General features: G+C 37.4%; 2 protein-coding genes across 4 annotated transcripts in view; one reads left to right on the top strand and one right to left on the bottom strand.

Annotated features, from left to right (window-relative positions):
- Positions 1 to 70: 70 nt before the first annotated feature.
- On the top strand, positions 71 to 17,284 carry LOC134530594 (peptide-N(4)-(N-acetyl-beta-glucosaminyl)asparagine amidase). Of its 3 annotated transcripts, none has more exons than XM_063365568.1 (8): positions 71 to 419; positions 1,670 to 1,810; positions 4,401 to 4,772; positions 7,728 to 7,910; positions 9,082 to 9,432; positions 10,739 to 10,991; positions 14,944 to 15,102; positions 16,173 to 17,284. In XM_063365568.1, exons 1-8 carry the CDS (start codon positions 198 to 200, stop codon positions 16,343 to 16,345), a joined length of 1,854 nt encoding a protein of 617 aa, XP_063221638.1. In that variant the 5' UTR covers positions 71 to 197; the 3' UTR covers positions 16,346 to 17,284. The 3 variants fall into 3 exon arrangements, with proteins under 3 accessions (XP_063221638.1, XP_063221639.1, XP_063221640.1); XM_063365569.1 differs by having other exon boundaries at positions 80 to 419; positions 4,446 to 4,772; XM_063365570.1 differs by lacking the exon at positions 16,173 to 17,284 and having other exon boundaries at positions 80 to 419; positions 10,739 to 10,951; positions 14,944 to 15,099.
- Positions 16,493 to 18,544, bottom strand: part of LOC134530596 (uncharacterized) — a 60,115-nt gene continuing 58,063 nt past the window's right edge. The window contains exon 16 of the mRNA XM_063365571.1: positions 16,493 to 16,793. Coding sequence (XP_063221641.1) covers positions 16,636 to 16,793 — 158 coding nt within the window. The 3' untranslated portion in view covers positions 16,493 to 16,635. The remainder of the gene's footprint in view (positions 16,794 to 18,544) is intronic.

The raw sequence follows: 18,544 nt of genomic DNA, 5'->3' as shown, positions 1-18,544 counted from the left end.
GAACTATTATGTATTTTTTATAAACTGTAAATAAAATAAAGTCTAAGGTGTTGGTAATCAGTCAAGTATCACACGTGGTCGTTGAGTGTCACGTGGACATGAGTTGTCAAACGTCTGTTTCTTTTAACTGTTCATATTTAGCATCTTTAGGTTATGTGTGTTTTTAAAACAAATTTATATTGATTCATCAAGCACAAATGACTTCTCAGACATTTGATTCGTTGCAGACTGTGGAAGAAAATCCAAATCCCGTGTATGACAAAACTACAGTGGTTCTGTTAAAAATTGTTGAAAATATAATTCGAGATCCGCAAAATCCAAAATTCAGAACTTTACGTTTGGATAATGCTGTAGTGAAAGATAAACTTATTCCCGTAATTGGAGCTATGGAGTGTCTTTTTGAACTCGGCTTTGAGGAGGTGAGTTTAAATTATCGGTTATTATGGATAAAGTGTCGGTAATTGTGTAAATTATTATTATTATTAATAAGTTGTATTTGGATGCGTTTTTAAGTTGGATTTTTTTTTTTTTTTTGGCCAACGGCTTTACGCCAACTGTTGGCCAGTGGCTTAAATGGTGTTTGAATGTTAGAGTAAGGGGTTAGTACATATTTATTGTACCGACAGTTTAAATTTACGGAAATTTATAATTCCAGCTGTCGTTTTAATAAACATAAAACAAATAATAAATAACTTTTTGAATTTTATTTCTGCTCAAATGTTTGTGTTCTGTCACTTTATTCACACATACCATGTGAATGCAGTTTGTTTGCATATTGCGAGCCATAATTTTAATGGGTGACAGGGAATGTTAAAACTTGCAATTTTTGTTAAGGAACAATTCTGGAAATTATAACCTTAAAAGTTACAGGCGTGAACAGTAGCATGCAAATTTGAATTTGGCTGGCTTCAGGGAACTACTCCACTGGCTAAGAGGACATGCAATTGCAGCACAGTGGTATTCAAATGCTCCTAGAAAGTAGGCAACGAGTCGAGCGCAGACGTTTAGAGTTAGCCGTACACAGTTTGATGTACATCACCCTTAGTGGCATGTGACTCCCAGTTTCTCGCAGTCGCTGGTTAATCCGTATGATGGTTTCAAATTCAGCACACATCTATTGTGAAAGTGCCCTTGGGAAATATGCGCAGCTGCTGCAGCTACAATTTCTTTGCGCTTGGCCATACACCATTAACATATCGACCATCTGTATTAATGATAAGTCTGCAGTGCTTTTGCTGTTTTCCAAATCTGTAATTGCAGCATCTTACCACAGTCAACTCTATGCTGTTCGCCCAAGGCCAAACGTGTAAATTTACCACAACCAACCATCCTATGCCTAAATGTGGCTCGCTGCCTGCTTTCCACGGAGCGTTTGAACGCCACTGTGCTGCGATCGCAAATTCTCTCAGCAAATGGAGTAGTCCTCTGAAGATCGCTAAATTCAGATTTTCACGCTACTGTTTGCTCCTCTAACTTTGCAGGGTTTCGTTTCGTGACCTGTGTTCCCTAACATTCAATTTGCAAACACTCTGTATTGTAGTGGATAGAATAACTTGTCCTCTTGACCTTGCAACAAGTAAATATTTTAGGGTGCCAGAAATAACACTTGGTAAATTGCGTCTGTAAGTAGAGTATGTGTGGCCTGCAGGGTGTGTTTGCGTGGGTTCAGGGAGAAGAGTGCCTATCGCTGCCTGACGCCGTCCCCCTGGATAGACTGCGGAAGTTCCACGCAGCGTTGTCTGCACGCAGGGCGGAGCACCTCCGACCGCCGGCCGCCGCTCCCCAGTCGCCTGTGCAGCAACCCCACCAGGTGCAGATGGTTCCCACAGCTCCATGCTTGAAGTGATGTCTGGTTCATTACTTAACTAGGTAGTCTTTCAGCAGTGCACACACAATGCACACAACTAAAAAAAATATATAATTACACCAATCATCATTTTCTTACATACAGATAATAAACTATAAAATTACTTACAGTAAAGTTAAAAATTATAACTACATAACATGGTATTTATAAATCAGTGTAGTTAATTTTATAAAATTTGATTCTCTGAAATAAATTTTATGATATAAGTTTATTTACTACCTAATAAAGATTAACTACATCCATTATTTTAAATGTTAAAAGAGTGAATTTGCATTTTTGGATCAAATCTTTGATGATTGTATTGCATAGCATACTTGGTCATTGTTACAAACAGAAAAAAGTGTGGCACAAGTTAGGATATTTCTGTATTGTTATTGTGCCTTGAAAATTCAAGAAAACATTTTCATTAGATAGATGTATTTGGAGGTACAAAAATTGTTTTCAATTTAGTTTCTTTTTTTTTGGACAGACTCGTAGCATTCAATAAACCGTATTTTTTTGACAGTCGTGACTGTGCCTTCAGTTTATCTGGTGCACAGAGGGGTCCCACTATCAGCTGTAGCTGGTGTCTATGAAAGGGCTTGAGAGTTCGTGAACATCCAGTTTTCATCAGTTATAATTATAATTGCTAACTGCATTGGTAAACTGGACTTGCGTTCAGGGCTATCTAGAAACATCAAGGGCCCAGGGGCATACTTTTATTTAATACAATTTTTTAAACCTCACAATTAAAAAAATCTAAAGACTCTAAATGTTACTGTGTGTAAATGTGAACTGTATGTTACATTGCAATACTTGTAAGTTTTCCTATGAATTATATCAACAGTAGACTTGTGATTTTTGTCCTATCAAGGTAAACCCAAGCGTTTGAAAAAAATCTCGAAACTCAAAACCCTGGAGTCCGTGCCTCTGGGATCTTGCCCTCCCTCTGGACGAATCTTCTTGCGTTCCAGAAGAATGTGTTCAGATCCTGGTCTTGCCAACCTGTTTTTTGTTTTCCATGTTTTCCTGAAATCAGTTAAGGAAAATGCTAGGATAATTCTTTACAGTAGGCAGTGGTCGAGTTGTTTGTCAATGTCCGTTGTTACCACATTCTCGTGTGTCACACCTCTAACTACCTCGCTGTTGACAAGGGGTAAAGTAAACAAAAAGCCTGTGTTGCGGCTGTGTTGCCATTCGCCAACCTTTCAGGTAGACTGACCAACCAAACATAATCACTCAGGGCAGCTTCAAATAGGTTACAGCCTGTCAGAGATCATGGCGTAGACTTCTTGCAAGTGGAAATCATGAGCTGGTGGATTTTCTCAGTGTGCTCCAGGTTCTCTGGCTTTCCTTTGATGGCAGGGCCACAGTATTTAAGGGTCAGATCACTCAACTCGCAGCCAGGTGATCCGGATTCAATTCCTGGTGAAGTCAAACCTGAATAATTCTTACTTGGAAAATATAGCGGACGTTGCCATGAGCTGGTGCATATCCTCTGAGTACCTACTTCCATTTCCCCTGCACATTCATTCTGGCACAGCTCTATTCTCATCTTATCACCTCGTTGTCATCACCACCAGCGTTACCACCTACCACAAAGTGCTCTGTAACTATAATTAGCAGTTGTCCCATCCAAACCTCATTTCTTACCTCACAACACTCATCCTCTGGTATGATCTTAAGTCTCTCGCTCATCTGGGCACATATACGGTTCAAAGGAAACCATGCTATTCAAAACTGCTATAAATATTCAAGTGGTGTTTATTTACGAAAAGAATTTAAGAAATTGCTGAGGGTGGATTAGTAATTCTATTTCCATATATTTTTTTTTTTTTTAAAACTGTACTTTTAGGAAATTTAAAATGGCAAAAACCATTGGTTTCAGAGTAATTTTTAGGTATGAAACACCCGGAGCAGATTCTTGAAAGCACTCAAGGAACGTTATCATCATTTCTCAGCTAAGTAATGTCATGGTCACAGCTCAACTCTCATGGTTGCTCTATGCACGATGAGAAGACTGCACGGCAGTTTAGAGCCTTGCGCTTAAAGATGATACCACACTAGAAGCACCCGCCTCACTTACACACATTTATTTATTTTATTTACTTAACATTTGTTACATCCTTATGTATGGCTTAAGGACTTGGATGGTAGGCAAGATACAACTAACATGAAATCATAAATGACAATGACAGAACGATACTAAAGACAAAACAATTGACAACAAACACACACAAAAAGAACAAAAATAAACAGTAATTAAGCTTCAGATTACAAAAAATTTAACAAAAACTTATAAATTAAGAAACATAGTTCATACAACATAGCATTATTATTATATCCTCAAAACAATTTATTTAAAATTAAGATTGTAGAATTATATTATAATTATTTTATTATCAGTTAAGATGTACTTAATGTGCATAATAAAGGTTTCTGACGACTGTTGAAGGTACTTTAATACCTGTATTGTCAAGTAGATGATTATAGGTGATTATATTAACGTAGCAGTTATTTGTATGTTCAGCATCTAATAATCCTCTTGTTAAAGCTACCACCTGACCAGGCAGACCAGGGCAGCATCCATGCTCGGCAGGCGGGGCTGCTGGCACAGATGCAGCGACACGCGGCGCTCGTGCTGCAGTACGAGGACCCAGAGCTGCAGCACCGTGCTCTGTCCCTGGTGCCGCTGGCGCGGCTGGCGGGGGCCGCGGAGGAGCGCATGGCGGCCGTGCGACGCGCCGTCAAGGCGGGTCGAGCGCCGGCCGGCCAGGAGCCGGACGCCCGCGACCTCCTGCTGCTGGAGCTGCTGCACTGGTTCAAGGGCTCCTTCTTCTCCTGGGTGGACGCCCCTGCCTGCGACACCTGCCGGGGTCCCACCACCTCGCACGAGCAGGTCCTGGAGGCGGGCATCCGCGTCGAGGTACTGCCGCCCGCTCCGGCTCCTCATCTCGGTGGTTTCTATGATCTGAGACAAGTGCACATCCCCCTTCCCCCGAGACATCAGTCCTTTGGATCCATACAAGCCACAAGTCAGACAGTTTATAAAACCTACAATTTTGCATGTACAATACCAATTTTATTGTTGTGTTTGCTGTGTGATGCTGTGGCAACACGTCCGCTGCTGCGCTGTAGCGATGGCAGCACTGGTCGTTAGGTCCGAAAATTATCACCGAGCAAACTGCGTGTCCTGGCCAGTTAGGTGGTGCGGTGTGACGGTGAGACGTTGCATTCACATTTCGGGTTTTCCGTCAACCCTTTTCCCAATTCTTATACAATTGGATATGTGTACATGTGTTCTCTGGTGTCCTCGCTGTTTGCTAGATGTAAAACCAGTAAATAAATAAAATAAGTAAGTCTCTTCCGGCTCAGGTTACAGGTGCAGGTAGAGTTCGAATATTATATTTCTTTTGGAAGGGGCCCCCGTACATGATGGTCATATCTCGACGCTTCTTCTTGTGGCGATAACAGGCTCATAAGTTTCTCAGTGTGGAAGTGCACCTCATGCACAAATTACGCCTTTCTGAGAAAAGTTAGTTTATGAAAAAGAACAACAGATTTAACACTGTGCCATAAAGATGTTTTTGTTGAAATTAAATACCTAATATAGTTAGAAGCTATATTAGTATCCTTGTATGGTTGCCTTGTTTAATAGTGCCTCTGGGAGCTGTGGCATACTCTTTGGAAACCACTGCTATAATTTCTAATGATTTAATTTATGTACCCACTGCCTGGTGGCTTCTCATATTGCTATGTTTTCATTTGTTATACATTGGAGAAAAAGTTTTTTTTATGATTAAAACTCATTTGTAGGGTTTTGCAAGCATTCAAAAGTGAAATTGATGTCAAAAAATTCAGAACATTTATGTTTTGATTAGAAATTTTCTTTGTGATTTTCAATAAACAAAATTTTTTAGTGAAATGAATTATTTGAGTGCCTTACAAATGTTTGGTTATTGGTTTATATGAAAAAAGTTTGTACTAGTTTAGAATTCATAATTTTCTGTTATAATGAAAGAAATTGAATATTAAACCATTAAAGTAGTTAAATTTTAATTATCTTAAGCATGGTGTGTATTATGAACTTGGAATTAAGATGACTTCAAATGTAAGACAACGTTGACTGTAAAAACGAACTCCAACGTAAAACATTCTCGGTTATAAGATAACTTTCAAAGTAGTCAACCTCAAATATAAAACACTAAATTTGAAGGATACCTAATATAAGTAATTCTTGATTATAAGATGACTTAGAAAGTTAAACACACTTCGATATAACACCACTTCAATTGTAATATAAAAATTAAAAGGGTATCTCAAAGGACAATTCACAACTTAAAATAAATTTAATATTACCAGAAAATATGCCAACCTTACATGTGAAATAATATTTGAATATTGTTTATTTGAAATTTTTTTTTTATGAATAGCAATGCTATTTACTTAACAATTTTATAAAAAAAAAAATTCTAAAAGCATTTGATTAGTTAACAAAGTAGCAAATATTCTGTATTTAAGTCAATTTTTTTTTCTTCTTGCCCTCAAGAAAAAATTAACTATCCAAATTCTGAAAAAATTTTCATTTAGAGGTAAACCTTAAAAAAAAATTTCATTTCATTTTAATGATAGTCTTCCAACTATTGTTTCATTTTTTTGGTTAAATTCTAGTTGTTTCACACAACCTGACATGTTTGTGTTAAATTTTTTAAATTATCTTAATTTTTACATAGTTGGTGTGTGGTTAAAAATAATTCAGACCATATTAATGTAAACATGCATATTAAATACAATGGCATTAATGTAGATTTTTAGTTTATCCTATTAAATTCCAAACCAGCTGGATTTGTTCAGGTGTCAAATGTTTACCATCCAAGCAGGTATACTAGTGTTTCTGATTGAGTTATCTTAGCTATTGATGCTAGGAGAATGGATGTAGTATTCTGTAGAAAAGTTTTTAATAATAAATTGTGATGGGTTGAATCCTAGTTTTCTTGAATCAGAATCTCGAATTCGAATTACAAAGTGTACCTTGACTCTGAATCTAGGTCTCAAGGTTTAGAATAAAATAAATTTCGAGAAATGAAAACTATATTTACTATGGTGTTAAAATATTTACCCTTTAAATGATTATTTTATGAAGTAAGTTACTTGGATCAATGCATATTGTAATTTCATTTAAATAATTACATATTCAAAGTACAATATCTTATCAAACTGTAACAAGAGAGGTAAGATGAAAAACACAAAATGAGATAATAAACTTCAGATTTGTCAGTATTGGGTTTTTTGATTTTACTACATTCCTGCCAATATTTTTCATTGAATATTTTTGCCTTGAATCTCAAATCTTTCACATATGTACTAGAGATTCAATTATAATCGAGAGTTTGAAGATTCGACCAACCCATCCTTAATAAGGACCAAAATTATGACGTATTTTAACTGTATGTGTGATGTATTACATCATATACTTATTGTAAAACACAATATTTTTATTCCTGTGTTTGGTCCTATATTACGTTATATGATTTACCTCAGTATTATGCAGTTTATATTATATGTACTGTTGACTTGCGGTATGCGCTGACTTTTTGAGAACTATATTAAATCACATACTTGTATTCATATTGTTATATGCCCTTGTATTGTAAACTCATATCACTTAGATAAGTTATTTATGTACTATTTTTGACAATTTTTTTTATTTTGATTGAGGACAAGTGATATTGAAAAATAATTAATTTCAGATGTTCAAAGCACAAAAGGGAATAAGTTTTCCACATCCTCCAATTTATGCCTTAAGATATTAGATGATGTTTGGCTTGTTCGTAATGTGGGATCACGGGACAGAGCACAGAGCATGGCGGGTCTGTCGCAGGTGTACAAGTGCGCGACATGCCGCGACCCCACGTTGTTCCCTCGCTACAACGACCCTGGCAAGCTGCTGGAGACTCGTCGCGGCCGCTGTGGCGAGTGGGCCAACTGCTTCACCCTGCTGTGCCGGACCCTGGGCTGGGACGCCCGCTTCGTCCTCGACCTCACCGACCACGTCTGGACCGAGGTGAGTCGCCTCTCGCGGGCGTCTGCCCTCGAGGCGTGGCTGCCGTGCCATACGTCTGCATTCTTCTGTTTGTGTTGGTCAGGGTGTCTAGGTACGTGTTATGACGGGCACACAAAAATAATTCTGGCATAACCAGTAATGGTGCTGGAAGCCACAACACTTTCATTTCCTGTAGCTTTTTGCTAACCTGCATTTTGTCTTTTGGCGACTCATTCCAATTTAGAGTCATACATTACATATAAATAATTGGGGGAGTTTCCTTAAATTAAGCATCTGAAAAAGTTTTAGCTTTCTTACATAAAAATGAACAAGTTTCTGTGAAATTTTCTTGTATTACTTATGTTTATTTTTGCATATTATTCACATATAAAGTTATAAAGTTATAAATGATGATACTTTGATTACAAAAATGGAAACCAATATTAATTTCAGGTCCTGAAAATTTCTGAATAGGTATTGGTAGACATCCTGTTGGTTCATAAATATTTTTCTGTATGTTTGAATTCTGCTACACCAGAATGGTAGTGGGAAAAAGAGCATTTCATAACATTCTTCAAATGCCAGCTAGTCATGAAAAATAGTATTACAGTGAATCCTCATTACAAAACACCTCACTTTGAATTATGTACTTGTACATTTTCAAGTGTCTACGATAAGTACAGTTAAATATAAAGTACTTTCATTATGAAATACCAAAACTGTGGTTTTTTTTCCAAGTACGTACTTTGCAATAAGATTTCACCTTACACTCTAAATTAAGACTTTTGTTTTGACTTGATCGCTTGAAATAAGATTGTACAGAGTTAAATTTAATTCAGGTCCGTCAAACATCGCAGTAACACACATCTATGTCAAATTATTCGGGTGGGACCAAGCGATATGGCATAATGGACTTGAATTGTGTAGTGTTTGCCTGTGTCTTGTAAATTGTTGTTATAGTATTAACAAAAATAAATAAAAAGTACACGTGTAGAATTATTTGACAAGTTTCTTACTTCTTTTTTAGTTTGTACGTTTTATGTTGTTTAAATAGTGTATTTTACATGATTGTTATAAAGGAAAACATGAGGTTACAGACGATGTATATAATTTTGAGCGACTTTAGTGAGAGGTCTCAATTTCCAGCCCATCCTATATCGCTGTATCCTCCACACAGTGATATGCATGGCAGGTGTACTCGACGGGGCAAGGGCGCTGGCTGCACTGCGACCCCTGCGAGGACGTGTGCGACCAGCCGCTGATGTACGAGGCCGGCTGGGGCAAGCGCCTCAGCTACGTGCTGGCCTTCTCCCGGGACGACGTGCAGGACGTGACCTGGCGCTACACCTCCCAGTGGCGGGACGTGATGCGCAGGCGCACCCAGTGCTCCGAGGAGGAGCTGCTCCAGGCCGTGCTGTCGCTGCGCGCACGGCGCCAGGCGGGGCTGTCGCCGGCCCGCCGCGCCTTCCTGCAGCGCCGCCTCGTCGCCGAGCTGGTCGAGTTCCTCTCCCCCGCCGCCGCTCCCTCTCCGGCCGAGCTGCAGGTGAATACTGCTGCTGTTGAACATTACCATTGGAAATGAAGATTTGTCCCAGGGTTATTTAAGTTCCTTGTTCCTTTGTAATATTGAGGGGGGGAGGGGGGGTGAGAAAGTAATGTGGGTAAAACAATTTATTTCCATTTCTTATGATGCACTCTTCTCCGTATTTTTCTCTATATAGTACCTATAAAAAAAATAACTGGTATTCACAGTATAATAATTAATATGTAGTGGTAGAAAAGAATATATATAAAAAAAATTTAGTTTGTTCTAAAATTTATTCTAAATTATAACATAAACAAAATGTTTATTTATAAACTTTTTAAACATAGTTACAGGCTACTCCTTTATTGTATAGTTGTTCCGGCCCATGCTGCTACTTGTTAGCTTTGTAATTTCATTTTAGTTTAGTGGTTTCTCCCTAACGAAGTGTGCTTTTATTATGGCTTATGGGATGTAAATAATAATACTGTATGTTTAATCAATTACGTGAGCTACTTACGTTGCAGAAGTCATTAAAATCAGTTAAAAAATAAAGACGTGATAGAGTAAGAAACATTCAGACATCCAAACTTTTAAATTATTGTAGAACTAGCCGATACCTGCCTGCTATGCAGATAATTAATTACATGATGTCAGTTATGAATTGAATTTGTCGGTTATGAATTTCATCATAAAATAACAATTGTATAAAACAAAAAGCTGTTACGAAAACAAAACACAATCACAAAACTAAGTAGTAAAAACAAAAATAGCATGATCTGTTACAAAGTTCATGTCCATCATATATGTAGGTAGTTATGAGAAACTGGAGTATTTTTATTTTTGAAGATACATATAAAGCCAATAATTTGCGCAACTGCATGATCTTAGTGAATTCCGAATTTCAGGACGATCGGTCAAGTTGTTTTTGAGTTATAAGCGCACATACAGTCAGACAGACAACAATTTTTAAAAAAATGCAGAATTGGGCTCTGTGAGTCATAAAATGACTATTTCATGTAAAATTGGTAAAATAATTATTTAAAATTTAAGGTGATTTGTTGTGTGTGTGTGCATGTGTGTGTGTGTGTGTGTGCATATATATGTGTGTGTGCATATATATATAAAGTAGTACTGTACAAGAGTTAACTACAGTTTTTGAATAGTTGTGCTACCTTCATAAATGTGAAAAATCTCACTATTTTGGCATCTAATCATGTGGAAACCCCAATCATCAGGTACAGTGTAATGAAATGAAGGCTGGACTGGGTAGAGCTCGTGCCGAGTGTGAGTAAGTGTGTGTCACGTGACGGGTGTGCCGGGGCAGGGACGCACATCCGGCTCCTTGGCGTGGCGCCTGGCGCGCAGAGAGGTCCAGGAGGCTGCGGCACACACCTGGGTGGCCGGGCCAGAGCACCTTGCCGCGCTCCGGCTGAAGGTCGGCTACTGCACTGCCGGGGACCGCTACGAGGCCGGCCCACGTGGCGACGTGCCCGGCTGGCAGAGCGGGGCGTTCAGCGTGCAGAACGTCTTCCGCAAGGTGGAGCACGACTGGGGCTTCATCTACCTGGCCCGCACGGGTACCACCTGTTCATAGTAGCTCTCTTGACGCTTCACATCGCATGCCACCTTGCATTCAATCTGACACTGGTTAATGTTTGATACTGTATATACGTATTTTAATTTACAAGCCCAGTAATTACAGTCAGCATACATCTGATATTTGCATGTTCTTTTGTTTTTCTTAGTGTTGTATTTCTGTATATTTAAGTTCTCTTTTAACATATTAATACAAGTTATTACTTATTATCGACATGTTCACTAAAATATCTTATTTAATATTTGTATTACTTCGAACATGTTTTTTTTTTCTTTTATGCATAATAACATACTAGTACAGTAAAATTAAACGATCCAACATGTCTGGAACTTTCATATATAATGTTTTTGGTAACCTTCAGTGTCACCCATTGAGGTTATGTGTGACACTATAACAAATGAAAGAGTTACAGTTAAACACATTCTTCATAAGCTGATTTTTTAATTCTGATTTTTTTTGGGTAAATTCGGGGTGTTTATTAAACTTGACCGCCAGTTCGCACCACTGTGCAATGCTCATGTGTAATTTTTTTCTTTCCATAAAGTAGCTCATTTCAACTTGTTTTAATTATAATTGTACTCATATTAATTATTTTTTGCTATCCCCATTAAAATCATATTGACATTTTGTTATCGTGATACATCTCTAATCCTGTATGACAATGGTCTCAAACATGCCGGATTAGAAAGCTTTTGTTAGGATTACAGACAGGTACACCTGAACATCAGAACACCTGTTGCTGAGGCGGGCTAGGGCTGGAAGACAACAGTTTCTGCCATCACAATGGTGTTTGTAGTAGGTTGAGGGAAAAGTACTTTAATGGAAAACTACCATAAGGGAAAATACCAGGAGAATTGTACCATAATTTTTTTACATATTTTGGTTATAAGAATCTTCTCATGCATGATCTGTTCAGTAGATTTATAACTGCAACTACAGAAAATCACTGTCAGATGTGCTATCTGTAGTCTTTTGAGTTAAAACCTAGGAAACTGCTGGTGTTGACAGCACTACCTACCGACATATTCTATTCACTACTCTGAGAGCAAAGATGTACTCGCTCCAATGAATGTATAAGAAATTATGGCAGAATTAATTCCCTCTCGTCCTTTTAACTTGGTAGTTTTCCGCTTGTTTTGAGGAGGCAAGAGAGAATTCCTTCAATATGGTTCTTTTCCGTGCCCCCTTTGTCATGATAGTAGGTGTCGCAGGAAAGTCTCGAAAAAGTAAGGAAACTAAAGAACTGGTCGCAAAAGTAACGAAGAGCCCATAAATAAACAGAAAAGGTGCTGGAAATCATAAAACTTTAATTTCCAGTAACCTTTTGCTAATTCACAATTTTTTTACATCTCACTTTAGTTTATAGTCCCTTGTTTAATATAAATATTTGGATACCACTCAAATCATTTGGAAATTATTTCGGAAAAATATATGAGCTTTCCAACTTAAAAATCAGTATTTCATGCAAATTCTAGAAAATTTTGTAATATATTTGCTCGTGTTTATTTTTATTACAGGTATACTTAAAAATCACCCTTTAATAAAATAAATAATAGGAACTCTTTTATTTAAAGGTCTTAAAGTGTTATTGTTTCACCATGTGTTTGGGGACACTGGATATTGACCTGTCAAATGGTTTATTAGCTTGAGGAAATAAAATTGCAAACCCCTAGTTCAAGTTGCATCTTAACCTACAGCGAAGTAAACTTCTCAGTAATTTTATATCAGATGTGTTGTCTATAGTAATTTCTGTTTGATTATCATCCAGAGCACTCATGAGTCGATCTACATACACCACTGAGCGCTTGCGTTAGTGGTCATCAAAATGCATTTAGCACTCCAGAGCATGCTCACAACACTCACATCTTGAATGTAATAATTTTGTGCATATCAGACAACAAGAACTTGGCATCAATTTTTTATACAACTAAGGTTAAGTTAGTTAAGGTAAGTTATGATATTACTAAAAAAAAATGTAATTGTTAAGAATTAAGAATGACCGCAAACAGTTGGCAATACATTATGTAATAAATCAAAACAGTTAACATTGAGATTTTTAAAGTAATATAAAGACATCTCTTAACGTGCAAATTGTCTGCCTTGCATGTTATGATTTAAATGTTTGAACGAATATTAAAAAAAAAATCTTATAATGTTATGGTATTACTTTTTTTAAAGTTGTTGTTTGTAATTATAATATTTTTAATTTCTTATAAATAATTTTTATTTTCCAGTTTGTACACAGTTATATTTATTGGACAAAGTTATTTTGGGGTCAATTTCTAATGTGCGCATAGATTGTATTCTGACATTTCTCTATTATAACTCTGCAGGCTAAATTACAGTCTGATACACTTTCAGTATATAATTTTCAAATTAATTCTTTTACTAACATACATATCAAATTGCACCTGCCAAAACCACCATACTAACACTCAAGATTGGTCATCAAAAAAATGTACTAGCGAGTACGATCATGATGCCACGTTGTTGAACGCTCCTAATGCTTTAGGCAGTCCGCACCCCAAGTTATTTATACTTTTATGGAAGTCTGTATGTACATTAGTAAAAATTCACTACGCTGCTCATTAACATGTGTTATTCAAACTTTAGATATGAAATTAGTATATTCAAGTCTATAAGCATGTGTTACTGAATGAAATCACCCTAAACCAAATTATCTGTCTATACCAGCAAACAAACAATGGAGCTTAACAGCTTTGAAAATTAAAAGAATTATATTTACATATTTTTTATTAAGTGTATGTGTTCAGTAACAACAATTTCTCATAAAATATTTTGTTATTTATGTACACAAAATGCGTTCTTTGTTTCTTCAAAGTGTTCTTGTGCATTTAAAATTTTGATCCTCTAGTTGCTTGGTTGTGTTAGCAGGAAAGGTAAACCCGACTTTTTGCTAAAGCTTTTTTAAAGGAATGGACCTGAGTATTCGAGTGGACAGATTATTTGTCTCCCATCAAGGTGACATGGGTTCAGTTCCCGGCGGAGACAAGCTGACATTTTTTAAGTTTATTTACAAACATAAGGTGACAATCTGTGGTTGCACGCCTCGTTCCGTCTCTATGACTAGGGATGGCAATATATCATTAAATCTGAATTATTGTTATTTCAGGTTCAAAATTTGTATAATTTACTATAAATATTTAGTGATATCTTTTATATCAATATTTTGTTCTAATAATATCAAATTTGAGTAACTTTTTTTTTTTCAATTAAAAAACCTTTTTATTAAAATTTTCTGTAAATAAATATGGCAGAAAAAATAATAAAATAGTGAATCAGCGTTGGAAAGACAACTTATTATTTAAAAGGAGGGGGGGGGGAAAAGGGTAAATATTGGAGTTTATAGTATGTAATTTCATAGGTGGGTAAGTTGAAGCATTGCTGGACAAGGGCAGTGGCCGGTGACGTGAAAGTTGATACGTACACGTATGTCGAGTACATAACTGATTTTATATTTGTGTTCAGTCTTTTCAGTGTTGTAATGTGACGGAGTGATTTCGTATTCAGTGTTGTGACGTTACAAAACTCAGTAAAACTGATGCAAAGTGTGACTTCAGTGGAAAATTGATAAAAATTTCTGGTTAAACATCAAAGTTTAAATCCCATTTGAAACTTCATAAATTAAAAGATGGAATAGTGGATACACCTAGCAAGTCAACTAAGTCGAGTCCAAGATAACTTCAAGAATTCAATATATCATTAACTTAAATAATAATTTTATAGTAATTAAAGCATGGGTAAAAGTTTTTATATTATAATAGGTTGATGTATTTATATTTTCATACCAATATTTTATCAGTATTGATGGTAATTAAAACAATATAGTCGGTGTGTTGAACAGTTTTGCCATCCCTGCAAATGACCTCGTGCTGAGACTGAAGGCGTCTGGCTTGTGCTCCGTGTCGCAGAAGGGAGCGAGGAGGGCCGCGTGCAGTGGAGGTTTGACGTGAGCGACAGCGGCCTGGTGGTGGACACTGTCGCGGTGCACTACTCCTCCTTCACCAAGGGCTCCGGCCAGGTGCAGTGGCAGCTGAGCTCGGGCGATGTGTGCCTGCCCCTCCCTGCAGGTGACCGCACCTCCCACTGTTGTCCCCTTCACGAGCTGCAGCTCGTTGGTGGGGGGATTTGGGTTTTACAAACCGAGGAGTGTTCATTTGTGTTTCGTAAACAAGGGGCCAGGTGGGGAGTGCATCCGGGCAGGGTAAACTTCATTGTTTTGTATAAGTAGCGGACGTTGCAGAGAGCCGATGGGTTTCCTTGGGTGACTCTGTTTGCCCCGCCTGGCCCTTCCTGGGTTCAAGATGGGATGTTGTGCTGTCCCTATAACTTTGTACTGCAGAAGGCAGAGTTGGACCATCGCAGTATCATCTCACCTAATCTTCCCTGGTCATGCCATGGCCATCTCCCTTTTGAGAATACTGGGGAGTCTAATCAAACTTAGAGCCGATTACCGCATCATCTTCACACATGCACATAGGTGTGCATAGATAAATACATATGTTTATTTACGTTGTGGTGCTTCCGATGGTGATTAATGGTTATTGCAAGAGTTGCTATCAAATTCTTTTCTATCTGTTCACTGTCACTTCAAAGAGAACTAATTCTTTCATGAAATTTTTCTTTTGAAGTAAAGATTGAGAACCGTGTTTATTCTGATACCTAAAAAAATAATTTAAATAAAGATAAAATTTTTGATGTTTACATTTTTGCAACTTTGCTTTAGCCAGAAAACAAGAGGTTGTTTCCATTACTTCCATCTCTTGTACGGGCCAATAATTTATTGGTTTAATAATTGATGACTCTGTAATGTTTTTTTAGTGCACTCAATAAAATTTATGTATTCATTATCCAATGTTATTTAAGTTATAATGATACAGTTTTAATAGTAGGTACCTATATTTAAAAAAAATTAAAAAAAACAATTTTAATTTGTATTTTTTTAATTTGCTCTCTTGCTCTGATTGATGATAAACTTATTTTATAGCAGTGATTAATATTAGAAAAGTTTTTTTTCATTTTGTTTTATTTATTTAATCATGGTATTTGCTTATTTTATAGAAATATTCTAGGGCTTAGAGTGTTAGGTCTATCCCCCAGTACATTTTTTCATTTAGTGAAAACTGTATTTTTGTTTCAGATGTTGGCAGGACATTCACCAGTGACCTTAGAGGCTGCAAAACAGTAACACTATCTGCTCTACTGTCAGGGGGCGAGGGCAGTGAAGCGTGGCAACACGCACAGATACTCAGGCAGGCGAAAGACAGCTCAGAGTGCCCACTGATAGTAGACATAGTGCTCAGGCAACCATGACAGTGCATATTCAGTGTTCAGGGATGAAAGTCTTCGTGTATATGTGATACTGATGTAAATACAATCAGAGTTAATGGAATTGTATGTATAGTACATATTGTTAATCCTGAGTTTTAATTGTAATCACAAAAAAAAAAAAGAAAAATGTTTGTTTATTGGATATATACCAATTTTTGGCAGTAATAAATTTAATTTTCACAATTTATAAATGGTTATAATCACACAAAGACAAAAAAACAATTGGACATAAGACAAATGAAAACATAACAGGCAACCTCTTTCTCTTTCATTCATTTTTGATCCTTCATATCTTCATACGCCACTTTCATAAGCTTGTACAGCAAGCAGTCAATCACGTTCTGTATTTCTTTGGACTCCATTACTTGCTTCAAGTCGTATTTCATGATTGCGTTGGCCAGTTCTTCGCTCACCTTCGTGATGCATAGATCTGAAACAAGTCACGAGTGGTGGCACTGTCGGCGCAATGCAAGGTGACACTCGGCGCGGGGAATGCTGGAACTTGTGAGTTTCTAGGTGTGGCGTGCGTGCTTTCGAAAACGCTGCCACATAATCGTGCAGTTTTCATGTTTTGTGTGTGACCTATCACCTGAGTGATAAAGTAATGCCACACTATGTTCAGTTGTTGGCTGTAGTAATGTGCATAATTGTTGGCCAACATCAATATTCCTTTCATCATGTAACAAAACCTTACTCAAAAACCCAGGAGAGATTGTTGATTCGTATTTTTATAAATTTTTATATTTTTTGATAGTGCATTATGTCAAATTTACTAAAAATTGTATTCTGGGAGTGTTGGGTAAGTCTCGAATAGGTACACATAGATGGTGTACTCAAAAAAGTTGTGTTAGTTATTTGTTGTGAGGTGTGACCTAAATTTATAAAATATATATTTTTTAATAAATTATAGTTAACTTAATATTTATGATCATACCCATATTTTCCTGTTTATTAAAGTTATTGCTTACAAATTGATGGATTACTATAAAGCATAAATTTAATACATTAAAACATATTTAATATGCTCCACATGCAATCTAAATATATTTGGGTGACTTTTTGTGAAGGAATTATCAGATGTTCTCTGATAAGAGATATTTTGACTAAGCAGGTAGAACTATCAGGTACTCTTGGATCATTAAATATTAGTACTATGAGGCCTCTTCCTCTAACAGTAGCAGTGCCAGAGGAACTGTTCCTGTCCTTGAAGCCAATGCAGGAGATGACCTTACTCCAGACATTTCCAGAGGCAGATCTCTGCCTGGGGGGGAGAGGTCGTGATCCTATGGTGGACAGACTACAGGACTTCAGGGAACCCTCTCCATTCTGAGTCAGAGAGAACCCCAAAATTGTGGCATGTGGCATGCTGTCCTCTTTGTTTTGAGCCTTTTACAGCTTACAATGACATAGTTAATTTATGACCTTCAGCGTCATGCTGAAATGTGTGATGGGGCGGAGGGAGCAGAGATTGTAGCACCTGTACATCTAGTGTCGCTCATTGAACTGATGGCTCGAGACCACTTCCAGCCCTAGTAGTGGCGATTTACAAAGGCACGTGGAATGGGTCTTCGGATGAGTCCCCTTGGGAGTCCAGCTTGCACATGAAACCAACCTCTTGTCAACTTGTTAGCTTTGTCCTTGGTCACATACCCCTCTGTCAGGCAGTTGTGTTACCAGGAAGCTGTGTGGTAGTGGACCTTCTCCACCAAGCAGGATTAGTATTTACCCTCTTAGCAATAGCAGTGAATGCAGTTTGGACCCTGTTAGCTGGTGCTCAACCTCACCAAGGTTGACTCTCGATCAAAGCAGGGTTGAAGAGGGTGGTTCCCCTAAGTTACTCATGGTAGTCCCACCCTTACTAGGGAAGCTAAGTAAGCTTATGTTTCATCAGATGGCCCATTGGTTTTTCTGGGCTCCTGGGTTGCTAATATTCTGTCGCCAGATTAACAAAACTAGGCTGGGGGAAGGACCTTATGGGTATCGTGAACTAAAGCTATATATAGTTTTTTAATGTTTATCATCACATTTTGGCCAAAACAGAGCTCACTACTTTCTCTGCAGTGCGACCTACCAATGGTGGGAATAGTAGAATGGGCCATCAGACGTTACTTAACCAAAATTCAGGTTTATGAGTATACCTTGGAATGTGAGAAGTTGTATTGCAAGTTAGGTAGAGGGAGG

This window comes from Bacillus rossius, chromosome 3 (assembly GCF_032445375.1).
Source record: "Bacillus rossius redtenbacheri isolate Brsri chromosome 3, Brsri_v3, whole genome shotgun sequence".
NCBI classification, from domain to species: Eukaryota; Metazoa; Arthropoda; class Insecta; order Phasmatodea; family Bacillidae; genus Bacillus; species Bacillus rossius.
This window is presented reverse-complemented; position numbering and strand designations above follow the sequence as displayed.